We start from the raw sequence: 20,170 nt of genomic DNA on the forward strand, positions 1-20,170 counted from the left end.
ATAGGCTTGTATTTTTGTCCCGCCCCTTTTGCCTTTGACCCTGCCCCCACCACTGGAATGTGGTCCCCAAGAGCGTCTCTGAAATGGCATTTGGCCCTCGGGCTGAAAGAGGCTCTGCATTCTTGTGCTGCAGACAGGCAAGCCTGCCAGGGCTCAGTGGTGGAGGGAGTCACTGAAGCCATTTTGCCCAAGGCCCCTCAAACCTGAAGCCAGCCATGCAAATAGACCTGGCCGGTTCCTCAAGGGACTTGCTCTTCGGAAAATCTGCAAAAGGTACTGAAGTAGCCCTTTAAGGCAAAAATGGAGGACATGTGGTCAGACAGACGTTGGATTGTGACTCATCCCTAGCCAGCATCGCCAGTGATGAGGGATAATGGGAGTTGCAGTCTCACAACATCTGGAGGGCCACACATTTTGCCACCCCTGTTATAAGACATCAATGGAAGTTTCTGCCTTGTCTCGCGGTCTTTGTCAAAGCAGGAACTGCAGAGTCCAGTGTACAAACATAACTAGAGTGGAGTCGCAGGGAGGAGCTAAACATATTTAAAGAATGGGGTATATTCTATATACAGTGGTAATCATTCCATTTTCATGCATTTCTCCCTGGCCCTGCATTGACAGACCCTGCACATAGCTCTTTTAATCAAACAGGAAGCACAATAGGAGATCGGATAACTTCCAAAATGGAGAGACACGTGCACTCTAAAAGCACATTGCACTCTCTTTTTAAATTGCAATCAAGGGCCAATCTACACATTACACTTAATGCATCTCCATTTTTTTTATTTAATTAATTAGAGGTGCTGGGTGGGTGGCAATTGTTCCATCTTAATCACTGCTGCATGCTGTGATCCAGATAACAATTCCCCCATTTTGCATTTGTTTAATTAAAAACAAGATGTAGCTGTGCACTATGTATTAAGCATAATGTGATATTTCATAAAAGTGTATGGTTATTTGACATTAGCTTCAAGGTGGCCACAAGGCAGTCTATCCTCAAATGGAGGAGTAGAGAGGGTGACAGCACACCCGGCATTTCCCAGGACTGACCTGTCCAAGTGAAGGCACCACCACCGACTAATACTAAGGGATAGAGTGCGGTTGAATCCATGGACACATACACAATTTTCCTGATTTAGTTTGGTGACAATATGCCAAGTCTTAATTCCTGGGCTGGCTGAAGCACTTAGTTGCTCAAGAGGTTCAGAGCTCTGTTTCAGCAGAATTGGCTGCTATAATGTCCTGGCTATCCCTGATAGCGAGAGGAGAGAGAAGGTCATCTCTGGAGGAGGGTAGGCATCGCTGCAAGTAGAAACCACACCACAACTCCCAAGTCTAGGCACAGAACTCTCTTAAAGACAGCGTTATGACGGTGAACAAGTCATTTGGCAAACTCCCACAATATTACTGCTCGTTCATGTCGGGAATGGCTACATTTTTCTGTGGCAGAGACCGGTAGAGCAGCCACATGGACATTGGAGCCCTGAAGCAGTACAGGGTTTGCCTTGCATCTAGAGGCGGCATTTAGGAGAAGGGTACTTTGGAGAATGTTGCTACCCTGAGGTGCAGCCATAAGCAAAAAAAGCCCACCCAAGGGATAATGCTGCTTTTAGGTATTCCAGAGATCAATAAGCTGCCCTTTGGCCACCTTGAGAAAAAGTGAAACGTTAACTCGCCAGAAACATCTATTCTTGAAGATGGCCAGACGGTCATTGCTGCACTGCTAGTTGCATACACTAGGGAAGAAGGGCTGTACAGGCCTATGGCTCCCTTCACTCACTATCATTTGAAGTGTTTCAGTGTTAGGTTAGAGATTCATTATTGTTGTTAAATGGTGCTAGGGCCGGGATGGACAACCAGTGGCTCTAATGCCACAGACAGACTGACAGACAGCATTTTTACCCTGTTCATTAGCCAGACTTCCAGAGCAGCTTACAAAGTTCAGTTGTTGTATGACAGGGCGTGTCCTCAGGCTTATAATCTAAAAGATATGACACATAAGGAAAAAGAGGGGAGGGAGGAGAAAAGCAACGCTCAGCCAGGGCCAGCCCAAGACTTTTTGGTGACTGAGGCAAAGGACAAAATGGCAGCCCCACCCCTCTACATACAGAAGTCAGCCACAGTGATCCTTGAATCTTACTTCAACACAAGCAATAGGACACTTGTCCACCACACCTGAGGACAGCAAGGTAGCTGCATAGTATCTACAGCTCTGTCCTCCAGCACCTCACTGCTGCTCCCTCAGCATCTGCTGCCTGAGGCGCCTGCCTTGCTTTGCCCAGTCCTAGGGCTGGCCTGCCCTCATCCTAATTTCAAAAGCCCTCTGCAAGCTAGAAGTTCAGACCTCTGACGAGAGCAATCTGCCCCTCCCTCAGCAGCCCACTCGGCAGGGAGGAAGAGAGAGAGAGAGAAGAACAAGACATGGAGAGGCCCTGCCCACTTTTGGCTCTGGCTCCAGCCATTGTCTGCTTTGGTCCTGCCCACTGCCAGCATGTAGCCAACAGATTATCCACGATGGAATGCGTCCTTCAACAGAAAACAGGTTCCCCATCTCTGCTAGGAGTCGAGGGATTTCTCTGCCAGTCTCAGCCTAGGAGGGAAAGGTTAGCACTCCCCTGGTGAAGTTCCCCTGGTGAGTTCAATCCTGTCTTCCACCTAGGGGGCATTATCCCAGAAGTGAAGTCTACCCTCTGGCCACCATTTGAAGCTGCCTTACACTGAGTGAGACCCTCTGTCCATCTAACCCTGTATTGTTGACAGTGACCGGCAGCAGGTCTCCAGCGAATCAAGTGGGAATTTTCCCAGCCCTACCTGGAGATCCCAGGGATCAAACCTGGGAGCTTCTGCATGCAAAGCGTGTGCGCTGCCACGGAGCTATGGCCCTTCCCTACAAGAATACACATTTATAGTGTTTTTATTTTTAAAAAATCTATTCCTCTGTAAATTACATGCATTAAAAGTTTATGATAGCTGGTGGATGCTTTTATCTCCAGCATGTTACCATGCTGAAAAGGTCCTTCCTGCCCTCGATAAATTATCCTTCATTTAAAATATTCCTGCACAAAATGTCTGGCTTCCCAGACACATTTTGATTTTTAGACGCAAATGGTTGACCTGATTTACATTTATAACTTGTTTTTATCGTTCCACTGTAAGTGACTTGACATCGTCTTCACGCAGATAGACAGAGAGGAGGTGACTTCAACTTGAAAATCTCGCTACGGCAGACTTGATTCAAGTTCGACATTCTGCAGGCTCCAAAGTGCAGGGCTGGAGGCTATGTTGCTATCATCTGAATATAAAGGCACTACAAATGTGCAGCAAAGGCATGCCTAAGGGGATGTCAAAAATAGAGGCAAACTTGAGTTTAATTCCCCCCCGCCCATCCCAGGTTCGCTACAAAAGTATGGGGTGATGTTGAATTTCTTGTCAACTCTTAAAAGCAAATCCCATGAGCTGCTACTTTCAGATTGCAAGTCATAGGTTTAGACATGACGATTCTAGCAACAGTGCTACACTTAGACCTGACAAAGGAACACACAAATAGCAGCGTTGTCTTAGCAGCTCTGATCAGCACTGCTGCACAACAACCCTTTCCCTGTGCTGCACAAAGGGCTTATAGATGAGTGGCAGCTCCAAGAGTTGAGGGGGGGGCTTGGGCAAGATGTCCTCAGTGGATCCCTCATCCTGCATGGGCCCACCTTGCTGTGGTTATTGCTGCCCATTTGCATGCTTTCCCCCCAGTGTCCATATCCAGGGCCGGCCCAAGATATTTTGCTGCTTGTAACAAAGAACAAGAAGGCAGATTGAACAGGCGGTTGGACTCAATGTTCTCGTAGGCCCCTTCCAACCCTATGATTCTAACCTCTCCCATTCTATGTACAAAAGCTGACTAGCCTGGCCGTTCAATCTTTCTTCAACACTGGCAATGGGACAGTGTCCTTTACCGTACCTGAAGGTATCAGGCTAGTGTAGGGCAGGTTGCAAGGCACACACATTTTTCTTTCAATACCTTGCTGCTGCCTGAAGCTACTGCCTCATCTTCCTAATGGTAGGGCCGGCCCTGTGCACAACCACCCAGACAGCCAGTGCGAGGGGAGGGGAAGATGTTACTCCATGTCCTCACCCTTATCACTGCTTGCACATTCAATGAAGGCAAGTGACCAGGGCAAAATGGCAACGCGTAACAGAACCAGGAGGCTGCAAGGGTCAGCAGTGGGCCCCTGCCTAGGGAGAGGGTCTCAGCAGGTGCCCAACAATACCTACCTAGGTCCTTTGGGTAAGGAACAATAGCTTAATTATGTGCTGATGGTTTTTCATTGTAGGAACAGCTTGGTAGATTTTATGGCAAATGAAGCAGAGGATAGCTCTGGCAACAAAGCAAACTACTATTTGCACCACAGCAGCTGAAGCCAATTCCTATAATTAGGCTTCCTTCTTATCTACCACTTTAAATCAATATAATTATACCACAATCTGCAACACACACACGCATTTAGATTTCCAGGCTGCAACCAGCAGTTTCTAGCCATGATTCATCTACCAAGACAAAATCTTAAATGCAGCAATGTTAATATGCAAATACTCCCCCCCCTGCCCCCCTCTTTATGCTGATAGTAGCTGTAAAACCTTTTTTGAGTTTGTGGAATTCTGCGTGTATTTTTAAAAAGAGAGGAGGAGAAAGAGACCTACTGCGGTTGCCCTTTTCAAATATGAATGCTACTATGACATAGGTTAGGTGTTAAATCTGGCACAACATTAGTGTGAACCACACAGCCTTTGTAACATAATCCTATCAGACATTGGTTTGGCACAGCAGCAGGTAAGATCAGACTTAGAACAAATGTTGTTGTTCTTTATTAGGTCAGTCACTTCAATTTCATTCCCTCAAGTGAGCAGTCTGGCTTTATTTCCTGGAGTATGCACTGGTTTGATCTTGCAGTCCAAGGCACTCTCAGAATTTTCCTCCAGCACCACAGTTCAAAAGCATCTATTTTCCTTCACTCAGCCTTCCTTATGGTCCAGCTCTCGCAGCCATAGGTTACTACGGGGAATTGTTGTTGTTGTTCAGTCGTTCAGTCGTGTCCGACTCTTCGTGACCCCATGGACCATAGCACGCCAGGCCTTCCTGTCCTGCGTTCTCTCCCGGAGCGTGCTCAAGTTCATATTCATTGCATCGGTGATGCTATCTAGCCATCTCATCCTCTGCCATCCCCTTCTCCTTTTGCCTTCAGTCTTTCCCAGCATCAGGGTCTTTTCCAGAGAGTTTTCTCTTCGCATTAGGTGGCCAAAATATTGGAGCTTCAGCTTCAGTATCTGTCCTTCCAATGAGCACTCAGGGTTGATTTCCTTTAGGATTGACTGATATGACCTCCTTGCAGTCCAGGGGACTCGTAAGAGTCTTCTCCAGCACCACAGTTCGAAAGCATCAATTCTTCGGCGCTCAGCCTTCCTTATAGTCCAGCTCTCACAGCCATACATTACTACTGGGAAAACCATAGCTTTGATTAGACGGACCTTTGTCGGCAAGGTGATGTCTCTGCTTCTTACTATGCTGTCTATGTTTGCCATAGCTTTCCTCCCAAGGAGCAAGCGTCTTTTAATTTCATGGCTACAGTCACCGTCTGCGGTGATCTTGGAGCCCAAGAAAGTAAAATCTGTCACTGCTTCCATTTCTTCCCCTTCTATATGCCAGGAAGTGATAGGGCCAGATGCCATGATCTTCATTTTTTTAATGTTGAGTTTCAAACCAGCTTTTGCACTCTCCTCTTTCACGCTCAACAAGAGGCTCTTTAGATCCTCTTCGCTTTCTGCCATTAGGGTGGTATCGTCTGCATATCGGAGGTTATTGATAATTCTCCCAACAATCTTAATTCCGACCTGTGATTCATCCAACACGGCATTTCTCATGATGTACTCTGCATATAAGTTAAATAAGCAGGGTGACAATATGCAGCCTTGTCGTACTCCTTTCCCAATTTTGAACCACTCGGTTGTTGCATGTCTGGTTCTTACTGTTGCTTCTTGACCCTCGTACAGGTTTCTCAGGAGACAGGTAAGGTGGTCTGGTACTCCCATCACTTTAAGAATTTGCCACAGTTTGTTGTGATCCACACAATCAAAGGCTTTAGCGTAGTCAATGAAGCAGAAATAGACGTTTTTCTGGAATTCTCTTGCTTTCTCCATGATGCAGCGAATGTTGGCGATTTGATCTCTAGTTCCTCTGCCTCTTCAAAACCCAGCTTGTACTTCCGGTAGTTCTCGGTTCGCATACTGCTGAAGCCTAGCTTGTAGGATTTTGAGCATCACCTTGCTGGCATGCGAAATGAGCGCAATTGTGCGGTAGTTTGAACACTCTTTGGCATTGCCCTTCTTTGGAATTGGAATGTAAACTGACCTTTTCCAGTCTTGCGGCCATTGTTGAGTGTTCCAAATTTGTTGGCATATTGAATGCAGCACTTTAACAGCATCATCTTTTAGGATTTTAAATAGCTCAGCTGGAATACTGTCATCTCCACTAGCTTTGTTGTTAGTAATGCTTCCTAAGGCCCACTTGACTTCACTCTCGAGGATGTCCGGCTCAAGTTCAGTGACCGCACTATCATGGCTATCAGGGACATTAAGATCATTCCTGTATAGTTCTTCTGTGTATTCTTGCCACCTCTTCTTAATCTCATCTGCATCTGTTAGGTCCCTGCCTTCTTTGTCCTTTATCATGCCCGTCTTTGCACAAAACGTTCCCTTGAGATCTCCGATTTTCTTGAAGAGATCTCTAGTCTTTCCCATTCTGTTGTTTTCCTCGATTTCTTTGCATTGTTCATTTAAGAAGGCCTTCTTGTCTCTCCTTGCTATTCTCTGGAACTCTGCATTCAGTTGGATATATCTTCCCCTTTCTCCCTTGCTTTTTGCTTCTCTTCTTTCCTCAGCTACTTGTAAAGCCTCATCAGACAGCCACTTGGCTTTCTTGCATTTCTTTTTCTTTGGGATGGATTGAGTTGCTGCCTCCTGAACAATGTTACGGACCTCCATCCATAGTTCCTCAGGCACTCTGTCTATCAAGTCTAATCCCTTAAATGTATTCCTCACCTCCACTGTATATTCATAAGGGATATGATTGAGGTCATACCTGAACTATGGGGAATACCATTGCTTTAACTATGCGGACCTTTGTTGTCAGTGTGATGTCTCTGCTCTTAACTATTTTATCAAGATCTGTCATTGCTGTCCTCCCAAGAAGTAAACGTCTTCTGATTTCCTGGCTGCAGTCAGCATCTGCAGTAATCTTTGTGCCTAGAAAGACAAAGTCTGTCACTGCCTCCACGTTTTCTCCCTCTATTTGCCAGTTATCAATCAAGCTGGTTGCCATAATCTTGGTTTTTTTGAGGTTTAACTGCAACCCAGCTTTTGCACTTTCTTCTTTCACCTTCGTCATAAGGTTCCTCAGCTCCTCCTCGCTTTCAGCCATCAAAGTGGTACCATCTGCATATCTGAGATTGTTAATGTTTCTTCCAGCGATTTTAACTCCAACCTTTGCTTCATCAATCCCAGCACGTCGCATGATGTGTTCTGCATACAGGTTGAATAGGTAGGGTGAGAGTATACAACCCTGCCATACTCCTTTCCCAATCTTAAACCAGTCTGTTGTTCCGTGGTCTGTTCTTACCATTGCTACTTGATCGTTATACAGATTCCTCAGGAGGCAGACAAGATGACTTGGTATCCCCATCCCACCAAGAACTTGCCACAATTTGTTACGATCCACACAGTCAAAGGCTTTAGAATAGTCAATAAAACAGAAATTGATATTTTTCTGAAACTCCCTGGCTTTCTCCATTATCCAGTGGATATTGGCAATTTGGTCTCTAGTTCCTCTGCCTTTTCTAAACCCAGCTTGTACATCTGGCAATTCTTGTTCCATGAATTGCTGGAGTCTACCTTGCAAGATCTTGAGCATTACCTTACTGGCATGTAAAATAAGTGCCACTGTTCGATAGTTGGAACATTCTTTGGTGCTTCCCTTTTTTGGTGTGGGGATATAAGTTGATTTTTTCCAATCTGTTGGCCATTCTTGTGTTTTCCAAATTTGCTGGCATATGGCATGCATCACCTTGACAGCATCATCTTGCCAGATTTTAAACAGTTCAGCTGGGATACCGTCATCTCCTGCTGCCTTGTTATTAGCAATGCTTCTTAAGGCCCATTCAACCTCACTCTTTAGGATGTCTGGCTCTAGCTCACTGACCACACTGTCAAATCTATCCCCGATATTATTATCCTTCCTATACAGATCTTCCGTATATTCTTGCCACCTTTTCTTGATCTCTTCTGCTTCTGTTAGGTCCTTGCCATCTTTGTTTTTGATTATAAAAGAACAAATGCTCAATAGTAAAAATGAAACTGAAGGCCCAGAAGGAAGCTGGAGGTGGAGGGAGGCAAAAACCTTAACAGCCAGCAGATGGTGCTGAATTCAAGCAATTAAAAACACACACACACACACACAATAGCAGAAATTTACAGAACCCTGCAAGAGCCTGACATTCACCTACAGTTGGCTAAGCAACTGTTTAAGAAAAAATTTAGAGAAACTAGACATTAAAGTTTGTTTAGCGCCATGGCAACTTTAGAATTAAATGTCTGAAAGTTTGCACACTTGCTGCATCATTACAACTTTTAAAAAATCCTCTCGTGACATCTAGGTTTGTTTACCTACCTAGATGTCACCTATATACACTCTTTCTCTCTCTCTCACTCACTCACACACACACACACACACACTCACAAAGGGAACCACTCAGAGGCTTCTAGTTATGACTAGAATTATAGGGTTGGAAGGGGCCAACAGGACCATCGAGTCCAACCCCCTGCTCAATGCAGGAAGCCCGATTCCTGTCAGGAGCGCCCTAGGTGCCTCTTTAAGTCCCCTCCAATAGCCAACTCACCACGAAATAGATTCTTTCCAAGGCTTTATTCCTTTACAACTTAATGACTCTTTCAGATGCTAATCACCAGCAACTAAGCAAGGAAACACACTGGGGTAGTTAGCAGAGTAGTCTAAGCTCCGGGTAAGGCAGTTGGTTCCCATTTGAAGGGGAAGAGCGGGAAAACTCTGAACTTATGGGCTATGGAGAGGTCCTCCCTCTTACCCGGGGATCCTCGGGACGCGACCGTTGTTTTAGCGCCAAGCGGGCAGAGTGCCACCTCTCGGCGCCCTCCATCAGGCGCTGCTCCCGCCGTCTCCGCCGAGCATCCAGCAAGATCCCATCCCCTGCTCTCACTGCTAGGGTCACTCTCTCAGGAATGCAGGCAGGAGGAATCTCTCCTTGCCACTGTGTCTGTGAGAGATGGGCGAGCTCCTCTCCCATGGGTGGTTGGTCCTCCTCAGAATCAGAACTACTCTGGGGCTCTATGGGCTCAGTTTCCACCCTGACAATTCCCAGGCAGTCTCCCATCCAAATACTAACCAGGGCTGACCCTGCTTAGCTTCAGAGATCCGGCACATCCAGCCCTTTGTTTTGTACTACATGCTGCCTCCAGGTTCAGAGGCAGCTGCCTTTGAATAGTTGCTGGGGGACAACAGCAGGAGAGCATAGTTGCCCTGGGCTTCCCATAGGCATCTGATTGGAAGCAGGAGACCAGACTAGGACTAGTTAGGCTGTTGGTCTGCTCCAGCAGGGCTCTTCTTATGTTCGGAAACAGGAAACATATCACTCACCACAGCTACTTAGGATAAGAAGTATTAGCCTCAACCCAGCAACAGTCACATATAAGGAAGTGCTGCATGTTGTCTAGTTACACGCAAGGAAATAATCATGTGTAGCACCTCCAGAAAGAGGATGAAGATGCGTATTGCTGTCTGGATCACAAGACTGATGAAGCAGGTGAATTCACCAAACTGTGGTGCTGCTGGAGACTGCCTGAATGGATGGACACTCAGTCTCTGACACATGCTGTGCACAAAGGTAGCATCAGCTACTATGTGTGTGGCCCCAAATGCTGGACACAGGAGTCGAAGCACAGAGCACCTGGTTGCATGATCCAGAGAAAAAAAAAACCCACACAGGGAACTATGCTCATGCCCAGAGATGCTCATGCATCAGGGAGCCTGAAAACCAAGATACTTATTCTATTAATTACATAACATAGTAAATTCTGTTCATGGAAATAATAAAGAGAGAAAGAGCAGGTATTTGGGGGGAAATGCTTTATTCAATTAAATGTGTTTAAAATGAGACATAAAGTATCCTCATGCATCCAAATTCTCCACATTCACACATAGTTTGAAACACATTCAACTGCTTTGATACTGTCAAGATTTTTTTTAAATGCCCTTTAGTATAGGAGAGCTGTCATTTAACATTAATCAGATTTTTTTTAAAACCTAAAAAGAAATTAGCATAAAGCAAACATTCTCCTTTCTCCCAACGTTTATTCATTAAGATAACACAGGTGATCTTCAGAAAGGCTGTTTCATTGTTTTATTTTCTTAGTACACTGTATACCAGAGTATGGTGAACGGCATCTGCACACATCTGGAGCGATACATTTGCCTCCGTGGTGACAAGGCAGCCTACACAATGCTGGGGGTAAAGTACATCAGTTACATAGTGCTGTTTCCATCATATTAAACTAGTATTATACAAAGTATTATTAAAGATCACAATTATTCCCAAACAAGAGTATGTTGAAAATATCAGTAAAATATACCACAGCACCCATGTTCGATGTATACAGAGTCTACATTGTTTAAGTCCCATACTGTGAGAAATGATTATCAAGATTTTAAAACCAATTAAGGGAACAATCCTATGGCCCCTAGACAGCATCTGAGCGGCCTTCGGATAGTTCAGATTTCCAGGTCCGAGACAGTGCTCTGACCTTCGAAGGGGGAGTCAGCGATCCAGCCCCTCTCCCCCAACCCCTTGCAGCCAGTGCAGAGAGAACTGCCCACTGCCCTCCAAAGCTGCTGACTTTGGAAAAGAGGAAAAGAGGGTGTTTGGTGGGCAGGGTGGGGAAGAGGCTGGACAGGCCAGGATAAGAGCTACCCTGAGGCCTCTCCAGGCTCCTTTCCTCCCCGTCTGAAGTGCTGTCACTAGACTTTTAAAAAAAGCCTGTCTAGCAAAAATGCTTGCTGTTTTTTTAAAATACTGCAAATTGCTTTGGACTGAAACATCTTGCCAAAAAATGACAAAATAAACAAATTCACTCCATCTGTGCCCTTGAACTATGGCACAAACTCTTGGTCTCCATCTTCGCAGACTAGAGAAGCAAAAGTTGAACTAATCTGGCCAGGGATGCAATTTGTGTGGGCCCCTACTAAAAGCAACTAGATTAGAGCAATTATTTGTAGAGTCTCTCTGGCAATATCGGCTGCTTGAGCATTTTTGTGGTGTTCTAAGCCTACATGACTGGCACTTCAAAATCGTCGTTTTTCCACCGATTTATACTTTTCAAAAGGATTAATCCATAAAATTAATCCCAGAGACTCAAGAGGGAAGCAGCTAAGTACTGCTGCACAGGGGCCACATTTCAAGGGGAATCTAGAAAGCAAGCATCACCCTACTTAGGAGCAGGGGAAGAGATTTATGATGGTTCTAAAGCACACACTGTCATGCAAGTTGCCGTACATCGAAAGAGAATGTCTCAGTAGAACTTCCAGGCCTATTTGGGAGCTGGAGGTAAAGTGAACGTGAGAAAATCACAGTTCTTAAGCTCATTTTCCTCACATATAGCTAGCAACTTGAATCAGTTGCTATAAGAGTACTTATCATGTTGGTATCAAGGAAGGACAGATGGCAACCACACTCAATTCAGATGAATTTCTGCCTGAAGAAAGGTCCTATGCTATTTGGAAGCTTGCTTATAACTCTGCAAACACAGTTTGTACAAGATACAATAGTCTGAAGTATTTGGGGACATACATCGATCAACAATGGATTTCCAAACCTTTGTATGGAAGCTATCAAATTGTGTCGTAATTCAAAACCTGCCTCTGGATTCCAACCCGTGACCTAGACAAATGTAGTTCCAGGCAGAGACACCCTTGATGGTCACTTAGGCTGTTTAACGGAAGGAGCCAGAGCCGCTGTTAGATATTCGCTAACCCACTTATGTTTCTTCATACTTGGCACTCACTACTCAGTCTGGTGACCTACCCACTTGACACCTGTCATTTCCTTGAGGGCTTTGACCCACCATTTCCAAACCACTGCATTAAGCAGCTTGCATGTCTCTTACTCTGGCTTACAGTGGTTATGGAAGTGACTACTTTTGTCTGCCTCCAGGGGAAAAAAGTTTTCCTTTTTTTAAAGCCCTGCTGAACTGAAAAGAGAACTCGTGCAGATTGGTATACTGTGAAATTCCTGTCTGTAGCATAACTTCCGCTTTATCCTGATTTTCTCCGATGGAGAAATTAAATGTCCATTAAAATCTAAAGTTAAATCAGATGCAGGGTTCATATAGAACAGACTGCCTTAGATGCAGGTCACAATCTTTTTACTGTTGTTTGCTGTAAATAAATAAATAAATAAACAATAAAATGTCAACGACAATAACAATAAATTTGCCACACTACTGCCATTTGTTTCAGTAGGCTGTTTCGACCTCCATTTGAGTAGGGCTTGTTCAGGGATGCTGTTCCACTGTCTTCATTCGTTTTGGAGGATATTGTGTAAGGCGGCCACCGAATGAAGGTAGGCGGCACAGCAGGTACAGTTACTGAATTGCCAACTGCATCCCAGTAACAATTTCGGTTGACTATATCCCTGTTTTTAAAATGTAATATTCCTTACCTGCATAAATATCTTCATATTTACATAAGAAGGTGTACATCCAGTTATGAGGGGGGTGTTGTAGATGCAGTTAGCATACGTACAAAGACTTTCCACTGTAGGTGTTGAAGATCATGGCTGCTTCCAGGTGGAGGGCTCCTAGCGCTACCAATGGAAAGACTTTGTGCAGCTATTCCGTCTTTTCTTCTTGAGTGTGTGTGTGTGTGTGTGTGTGTGTGTGAGGAAGGACAATTGCATGATAAAAGTCCCACCTGGAAGCACTCCATGTCAGCTTTTGATATGTCAATCAAAAGGCTCTGAAATTCCTACAAAAGAAATGTAACCAGGGCCACCATCAAGTGTAGGCTTGGTCGGGGACCTGCCAAGGGCCCACACCCCAGCAGAGGCCCACTGAGAAAAGCCCCTTGTTCCTCCTTTTCACCATTGTAACCTGCTTGTTCGCTTGCCTCTCACTCTGGCCCAGACAATGGTGGTGGTGAGAAGGGGAGCAGGAGATGCCACTGCCTACTTGCTCGCTGGCTCTCCGCCTTTCAAGCAAGCAAATGGTAGCAATGATGAGAAAGAGGATGAGGAGCAATAGCAGCTGGTGACAATGGCAGTGAGAAGGTTGACTCACTGGAGGAGAGAGCCCATTGAGGGTGTCTTGCCAAAGGGCCCTCAAAAGCTGGAGCGGGTACAAAATATAACTCACCTAAATGACATGCCCCACCAACCCATCCGGTTGCACAGCTGCAGATTCCAGGAGCCACGCAAGCTGCTCCATTCCGACACCCCTGAGGACAAACCGCTGCAACAAAAGAACAGAACAAGGTCATCTCTCTGGTTCTCTCTATATTATACTGATTCTGTAAAACATTTTTAAAAACTCTAAATAAAAAATAATAATTTTCTGCCTCAGAGCATTATAAAACACCGCTATCTTTGCATAAAACAGACAGAGTGAGAGTTGCAGCTTTAGCAATCAGTCTCAAATGCAGTTACTTCTGATCACCGCTGGCTGAGGTTTTGACCACGAACATCAAGGACAATAGGTTGTCCAGCCCTTATACTACAGAACACATACTGCATCCTATGAATTAGCTGGGTAAGGGTTTGATCGTGCTTAGAGTAGACCCACTGAAATAAATGAGACAAATAACTAACTTAAGTCCCATTGATTTCATTGAGTCTACTAACTATGAGTAATAGATCCAGCCCTAAGTCATTAACTCACCAACCACGCCACAAAATCCATGGATTCTCTTCTTTTTCTGCTTTGCTCACTGCCCTTCTATTCTGTAAGCCAGACTAGTTTTTTGGGAGGTGGGGTGGCATTTGGTAGAGCAGTACATAGGTTTTATAAATAAACTCTGAAATCCAGAGGTCTACTGGGAACCATCAGTTGTGTATAACAGTAGCATGTACACATTTTCTTCCAAATAGACAGAAGAATGGTGTCCACTGCCGTAATCCAAAGACTTCAATTTGCAACAGAAGGCTGCAAGTGCACTGCTGTTCTTGAGGACTCCCTTACCCCTGAGCAGATGATAATCAGCGTGACCTCGGACAGTAATGATCTCTTGGGAGAGAATAGGAAGTACCTATAGGAAGTACACTCAAGAACTACCACTCTGCACAAGATCATATAACGCGGGAGTGCGGAACCTCTTTCTGCTCAAGGGCCAAATTTCATTTTGGAGCCTCCTTCTAATGGTGGGCGGGGCCAAATATCAAAGGGGTAGGGTCAAAGGCAATAGGGTGGAGCTAAAACTATCAGCATATTTTAGTTTAAACCTTTTACTGCCAGTAACTAATAGGAGAAGCATTTCAGCCTTTCAGAATAGAGAAAAAAACTACACAAAAGCCAGGAAAACCACCAAATGAACAGTGCTCAGGGGAAAGGGGGTGGAGTTAGGGGAAAGGGTGTCTTTTTCAAGGCCCATTTGGGGAACCTTGAAGATCTGGGATCTCAGAAGGGCTGGACTGGGACTCTGGGCCTGAGGTTTTGCACCCCTGATATAAAGAGAGTTCAAGATGCCCCTAAAGAAGGGTTCATGCCCGGAACACATTGGATGTATTTTAATGAACTGTTTCCTAGCACCAGTTGAGATCCTCTCCTCTCCCTTGCTTGCTAGGTGTATGAGAGCCAGTGTTCTATAGTGGATAGTATTGGACTTGGAACTAGGTATCCCCCTGACTTTGTTTCACTTCCTGCTGCAGTACCCGACTTGATCTGAGTTGGGCCAGTTCGCGGATTTTCTGGGAATTTTACGCATTTTCCTGAGCATTTGTGCACACTGTGGTCAAATTTGCTCAAATTATGCAAGTTAAGGGCGAATTTACATAATTTGTGCAAATTCAGCCATAACTTGTGCAACCTCCCTTCAAACGTGCAGAAAATGTTCCCGCAGTTTGGGAAACAGCCCGCAGCTTGGCTTGCAGACAGAAATCAAGCTGTACACGTAGCAGAATTCCGTTGAGCCAAAAAAGAACTTGATTTTCCAGCGATGTACATCCGTACTTAGACCAGGAAGCCTGCGTTTGAATCCTCATTCAGCCATGAAGTTTACTGGGTACTCTCGGACAAATAACTCTCTTCCTACCTATGATGATTGTTGCAGCAATAAAATGGGGGAAAAAACATGTTTGCCACCCTGAACTCCTTAGAACAGGTATGTTGCACTTCTTTCAGCCCGAGGGCCAAATTCAATTTTGGAGAAGTTCCCTGGGGGCCGGATTCCAGTGGCCAAAAGGAAAAAGGGGCAGGGACACAGGCAAAAGGGGCAGAGCCAAAATACCAAAAATATCAGCATATTTTAGCTTGAAACCCTTACTGCCAGTCACTAAGCCTTACGAGAGGCATTTCAACCTTTTAGAATGGGGGGATATGTGCAAAATCCCAGAAATCAGCAAATTATGGTCAGTTGGGGGAAAGGGATGGGGTTATCCCAGAGGGCCACATTTGGCCCCTAGGTGGCCCAGATTCAGCCCATGGGCTTGAGGTTCAACACCCCTGCCTTAGAAGAAGAGGGTGATCCTAATGCAGTAACGAACTAACCGAAGAGTCCTTACCTTCTTGGCATCTTGATCCTGTCCAGCCGGAAGCACAAAGGCACTTTACCACCCCACTGACGGAGATGCATTCCCCGCTGTTTTGACATCCTCCCTCGCAGCTTACTGGAAGGAAATCACATGCAGAAGCATGCCAAGAGCACCACTCTAGCAAGGCATTTTATCATTCACTCACTCACTCACTCATTTCATTTCTATATCGCCCAATAGCCGAGGCTCTCTGGGCGGTTTACAACAATTCATAAGACAATAAAATACAGCATAAAAGTACAGCATAAAATACAGCTTAAACATTTATGTATACAAAACTCAAAACAATTTAGGCAGCAAAAAACACTTTTGGTACAATACTACACTTCTTTAGACGACCAGCGTAAATGCCCCATGATAAGCCATTAAATGCTTGGGAATAGAAGACAAGTCTTAACCTGGCACCAAAAAGATGACAGTGTTGGCACCAGGTAGGCCTAGTTGGGGGAGGGGGGGGACCACAGAGAAGGAAGGCCCCAGGAAGGAAGGCCCCAGATGTTGATTATGGTGTCTGGGCAGGTTCAGGTCAGGAGAGGCATTCCATCAGGTACTGCAGTCCTGAGCTGTTTCAAAGTTGTTATCTCCTTTATGCTCTTGCTTGCACCCTCGAATTCCCTTTGAGTATGCCCTCTCAGTGTGATTACAGTACCTGGCCCATAGACATGCTCTGTTGTGCTGGCCTGTGATTCTCCCGGGGGGGGGGGGGGGTTACCTGCCACACTACCTGCACTTCTGGATCTAATCTGAACTTGCTCCCACATTCTGGGGACGAACCCACATTTCCAGGGTCAAAGCCTTCCTCTTTGCTTACACCACCCTGCTGCCTTGTATGACTAGCTATATCCGCTGCCTTGTATACCCAGATAGAGCTTCATGCACTGTGAAAATCAGGTTCACAGTCTGGGGGTACTCCTAGATTCATCACTCTCACTGGAGGCCCAAGTAGCCACGGTGGCTCGGAGTGCCAGCTTCAGCTGGTTCGCCAGCTACAGCCTCTCCTGGACAGGGATAGCTTGGCCACAGTGGTACAGGAGCTAGTAACCTCAAGCCTGGAGCAGCGTAACGAGCTCTGTGTGGGGCTGTCCCTAAGGCTGCTCCACAAGCTGGCACTAGTGCAGAATGCAACAGCTTGGCTGTTGTTGGGAGCTGCCCTTCTCCAGCATGCAACTCCTTTGCTGAAGGAACTGCACGGGGTGCCTATTTGCTACCAGGCCAAGTTTAAGGTTTTGGTACTAGCGTACAAAGCCCTAAACAACTTGGCACCAGGGTACCCGAGAGAGCGCCTTCTCCCTTACCAACCTGCCCGGTCACCAAGGTAATCAGAGGGCATGTTCCTGGTGGTTCCAGATGGACCTATGTCTTGACTGGAGTCCACTCAGAGAACAGCCTTCAGTGTGGTGGCCCCCTTTCTTTGGAACTCCCTGCCTCTGGAAGTCAGGCAGATGCTGACACTATGTTGCTTCTGGTGCCTCCTGAAAACAGCACTATTCCAGGAAGCCTTCCTTAACTAACCTGCCATGGTTTTTGTTAGCAAGCTATTTTGTTTTAAAATAATTTTAATATGGTGTTTTTTTCTTTTCATCTTTGTACTATTTTCTCTTATTGTTCACTGCTCCGGAATATGGAGCAGTATATAAATGTTGTAAATAAATAAATAATAAATACATTGCTGCCTTTAGCCCACACCCATGTCAGTGGATGGCCCAATTCCACAGGAGACTTTACACTTGGGGCCACTGATGTTTTGTGAGCCCCCAGAAGCCCATGTCTCACAGCGGAAGAAAGCAGCATGGCTGTTAAGGACTGCAGACTCCAGGCTCAGTGGTTTAATTCCAATGTGGCCAAGCTAAGAGCAGCAGGCCCTGTGCCGAAACTTTGTGGGGTCTCAAGCCAGGTGCCTTCAACCTTTGACTGGCTTTCCTCCCTCCCTCGGTTCCCTTGCTTCTACCAGTGTTTGTTAATTTTCCTCATGTTTATCATGGACCTAGGAGAGGAACTGCTTCGTGGCCTTCCACTGCAAATTCCAGTTTGTAACCAGAACACTGTAGACCTGGAAGCAACCTGTGCCCTCTGTGAATTTCTAAGAAACTGTGCACAACCAGGAAGTGAAGCCCGATGCTTTCCTCCCCTCAGGTAAATATATCCACTCTGACTTTCCCACATTTCGGTGTGGCTTGGTCTTGAATGGTCAATTAAGACCCATTAGCTTTTTTTAAAAAAAGATGTGTTCCTGGTGATGGCAACTGATAGAACTGGTTTGTTGAAATGGATCTGCCGAGATTTTTGGACTCTCCTTTGGGGCGTGGCTATGGGGGCTGTCATGACGAGCACCTGCACTTCAAAATGTACCATTCCACCACTGTTGATCGTAGGTAAGTGGCTCTAGGAGCCTTTTGTGTTGAAGAGCAGGGTAAAAACCAACCAACCACAGTGTGTCCCAAGCACAGAAGAGGCACTTGGGAAACCAAAATCGCTTTAGGTGACTTGAGCAAACAGTAACTAGCTCTTCAGTTTGTGTTCAGGTCTGCCTTATACTATTTTTTCTCCCTCACCAATTTGCAAGTTGTGCAAAATTAACTTACCTTTATGACAGTATCTTCCTCCGTAGCCAGACTGGCACCTGCATTTTCCAGGTCTGAGACACTTCCCACCATTTTTACATTTTGGATAACAAGTTGCTATGAAACAGAAAGAGACAAAGAAAACAGGCTGAGATGGACCTGCAGGGGGAAAAAGAGTAGGCTCTAAAGGGGTCTTCGCCAACCTGGCACCCCCCAGGTGTGTTGGACTACAACTCAGTGCGGCGGGGGAATGCTGGGAGTTGCAGTACTACACATCTGGGGGGCAGTAGGTTGGGGAAGGGTGCTCTAAAGGACCCAGCTTGTTTCAAAAAGCCTACCAGTTAATTCATACATTTTCCTGTACACAGTAGACTGGGTTGCTATTCATATGATTCATGATGTACGCTCAATAATGGCAGATGTAATCAGGTAATTTGGTTTGCGAAATGGCTATAATGAAGATAGAATTTTCTTATTGCGTAAACACGGGGCCATCAAGTGGGAGAAGAAAGGCTTATCATTCAATAACTACCACAACTGATCGCATTAACTAGCTATGACTCTCAAATTAAAAAGTGAAATAAGCTTTCAAATGCTTTATGAAGGGAATCAACAGGAAGGTCATGGAGCAAAATTCCAGCACCTAGGGGGTAACGCTCGATCCTTCAACTGACAACTTCAGAAGCAAAACATGAGTGTGGAAGGAGTGGCAGCTGCAGCAATGAACCTTGCTCTGGTTTACAACTTGGAGTAAGGGTGCTAGCCCTAGCTTGCACGGGTGCAAATGTGATACTACAATACGGCTTTAATGAAGAAATCGTTCCTACCTCAATAAGGATGGTGGGGGTTAACTCTTCAGTTTGACAGAGGCCATTTGAACTCAAAAGATACACTGGTAGATTTGACAAAAGAGAGAACAGACCTAAGCTTTCTTTTTCTTGATCCTCAAGTACTTTGATTCTGCCTGAATCAGTGATTTTATCCTTTGGATAACACCAATAATTTTATTTACTTTTTGGAATGTTTCCAATTACTGCACATCGTTTGTAACAAACATCTTACTTAAGATGCAAAATCATCTTGCAAGAAGAGTATTTTATTCATTATTACCCCTTGTACGGTTCTGGGTAACACAAGATAAGAGACCAAAATAGAATCTGATAGGGACAGGGAGGCCCTAAAACAGTGGTGAAGTACCTGTGGCCCTCCAGATGTTGTTGGACTACAACTCCCATCATTCCTAACATTGGCCATGCTGGTTGGGGCTGATGGGATTTGGTGTCCAATAAAATTTGGAGGAATACAAGTTCCCCACCCCTGTCCTAAAACCTTCAGGATGCTATTAGGCCAAGCTTTCCCATCCTGGTTGTTGTTGTTGTTGTTCAGTCGTTCAGTCGTGTCCGACTCTTCGTGACCCCATGGACCATAGCACGCCAGGCCTTCCTGTCCTCCGCTCTCTCCCGGAGCGTGCTCAAGTTCATATTAATTGCATCCGTGATGCTATCTAGCCATCTCATCCTCTGCCGTCCCCTTCTCCTTTTGCCTTCAGTCTTTCCCAGCATCAGGGTCTTTTCCAGGGAGTTTTCTCTTCGCATTAGGTGGCCAAAATATTGGAGCTTCAGCTTCATTATCTGTCCTTCCAATGAGCACTCAGGGTTGATTTCCTTTAGGATGGACTGATATGACCTCCTTGCAGTCCAGGGGACTCGTAAGAGTCTTCTCCAGCACCACAGTTCGAAA

The 20,170-nt window shown here is 45.5% G+C and overlaps 1 protein-coding gene across 1 annotated transcript in view; it reads right to left on the reverse strand.

Moving 5' to 3' along the window:
• Positions 1–10,185: 10,185 nt before the first annotated feature.
• LOC146344959 (uncharacterized) overlaps positions 10,186–20,170 on the reverse strand; it is a 37,319-nt gene continuing 27,334 nt past the window's right edge. Inside the window, exons 3-6 of the mRNA XM_084859828.1 lie at positions 18,452–18,547; positions 15,840–15,944; positions 13,480–13,575; positions 10,186–10,577 (exon numbers count right to left, since the gene is read on the reverse strand). Of these exons, the coding sequence (XP_084715954.1) occupies positions 10,468–10,577; positions 13,480–13,575; positions 15,840–15,944; positions 18,452–18,547 (407 nt within the window). The 3' untranslated portion in view covers positions 10,186–10,467. The remainder of the gene's footprint in view (positions 10,578–13,479; positions 13,576–15,839; positions 15,945–18,451; positions 18,548–20,170) is intronic.

The sequence above is a fragment of the Heloderma suspectum genome, chromosome 5 (assembly GCF_057233095.1).
Source record: "Heloderma suspectum isolate Gila_16-S chromosome 5, 16-S_ref, whole genome shotgun sequence".
NCBI classification, from domain to species: domain Eukaryota; kingdom Metazoa; phylum Chordata; class Lepidosauria; order Squamata; family Helodermatidae; genus Heloderma; species Heloderma suspectum.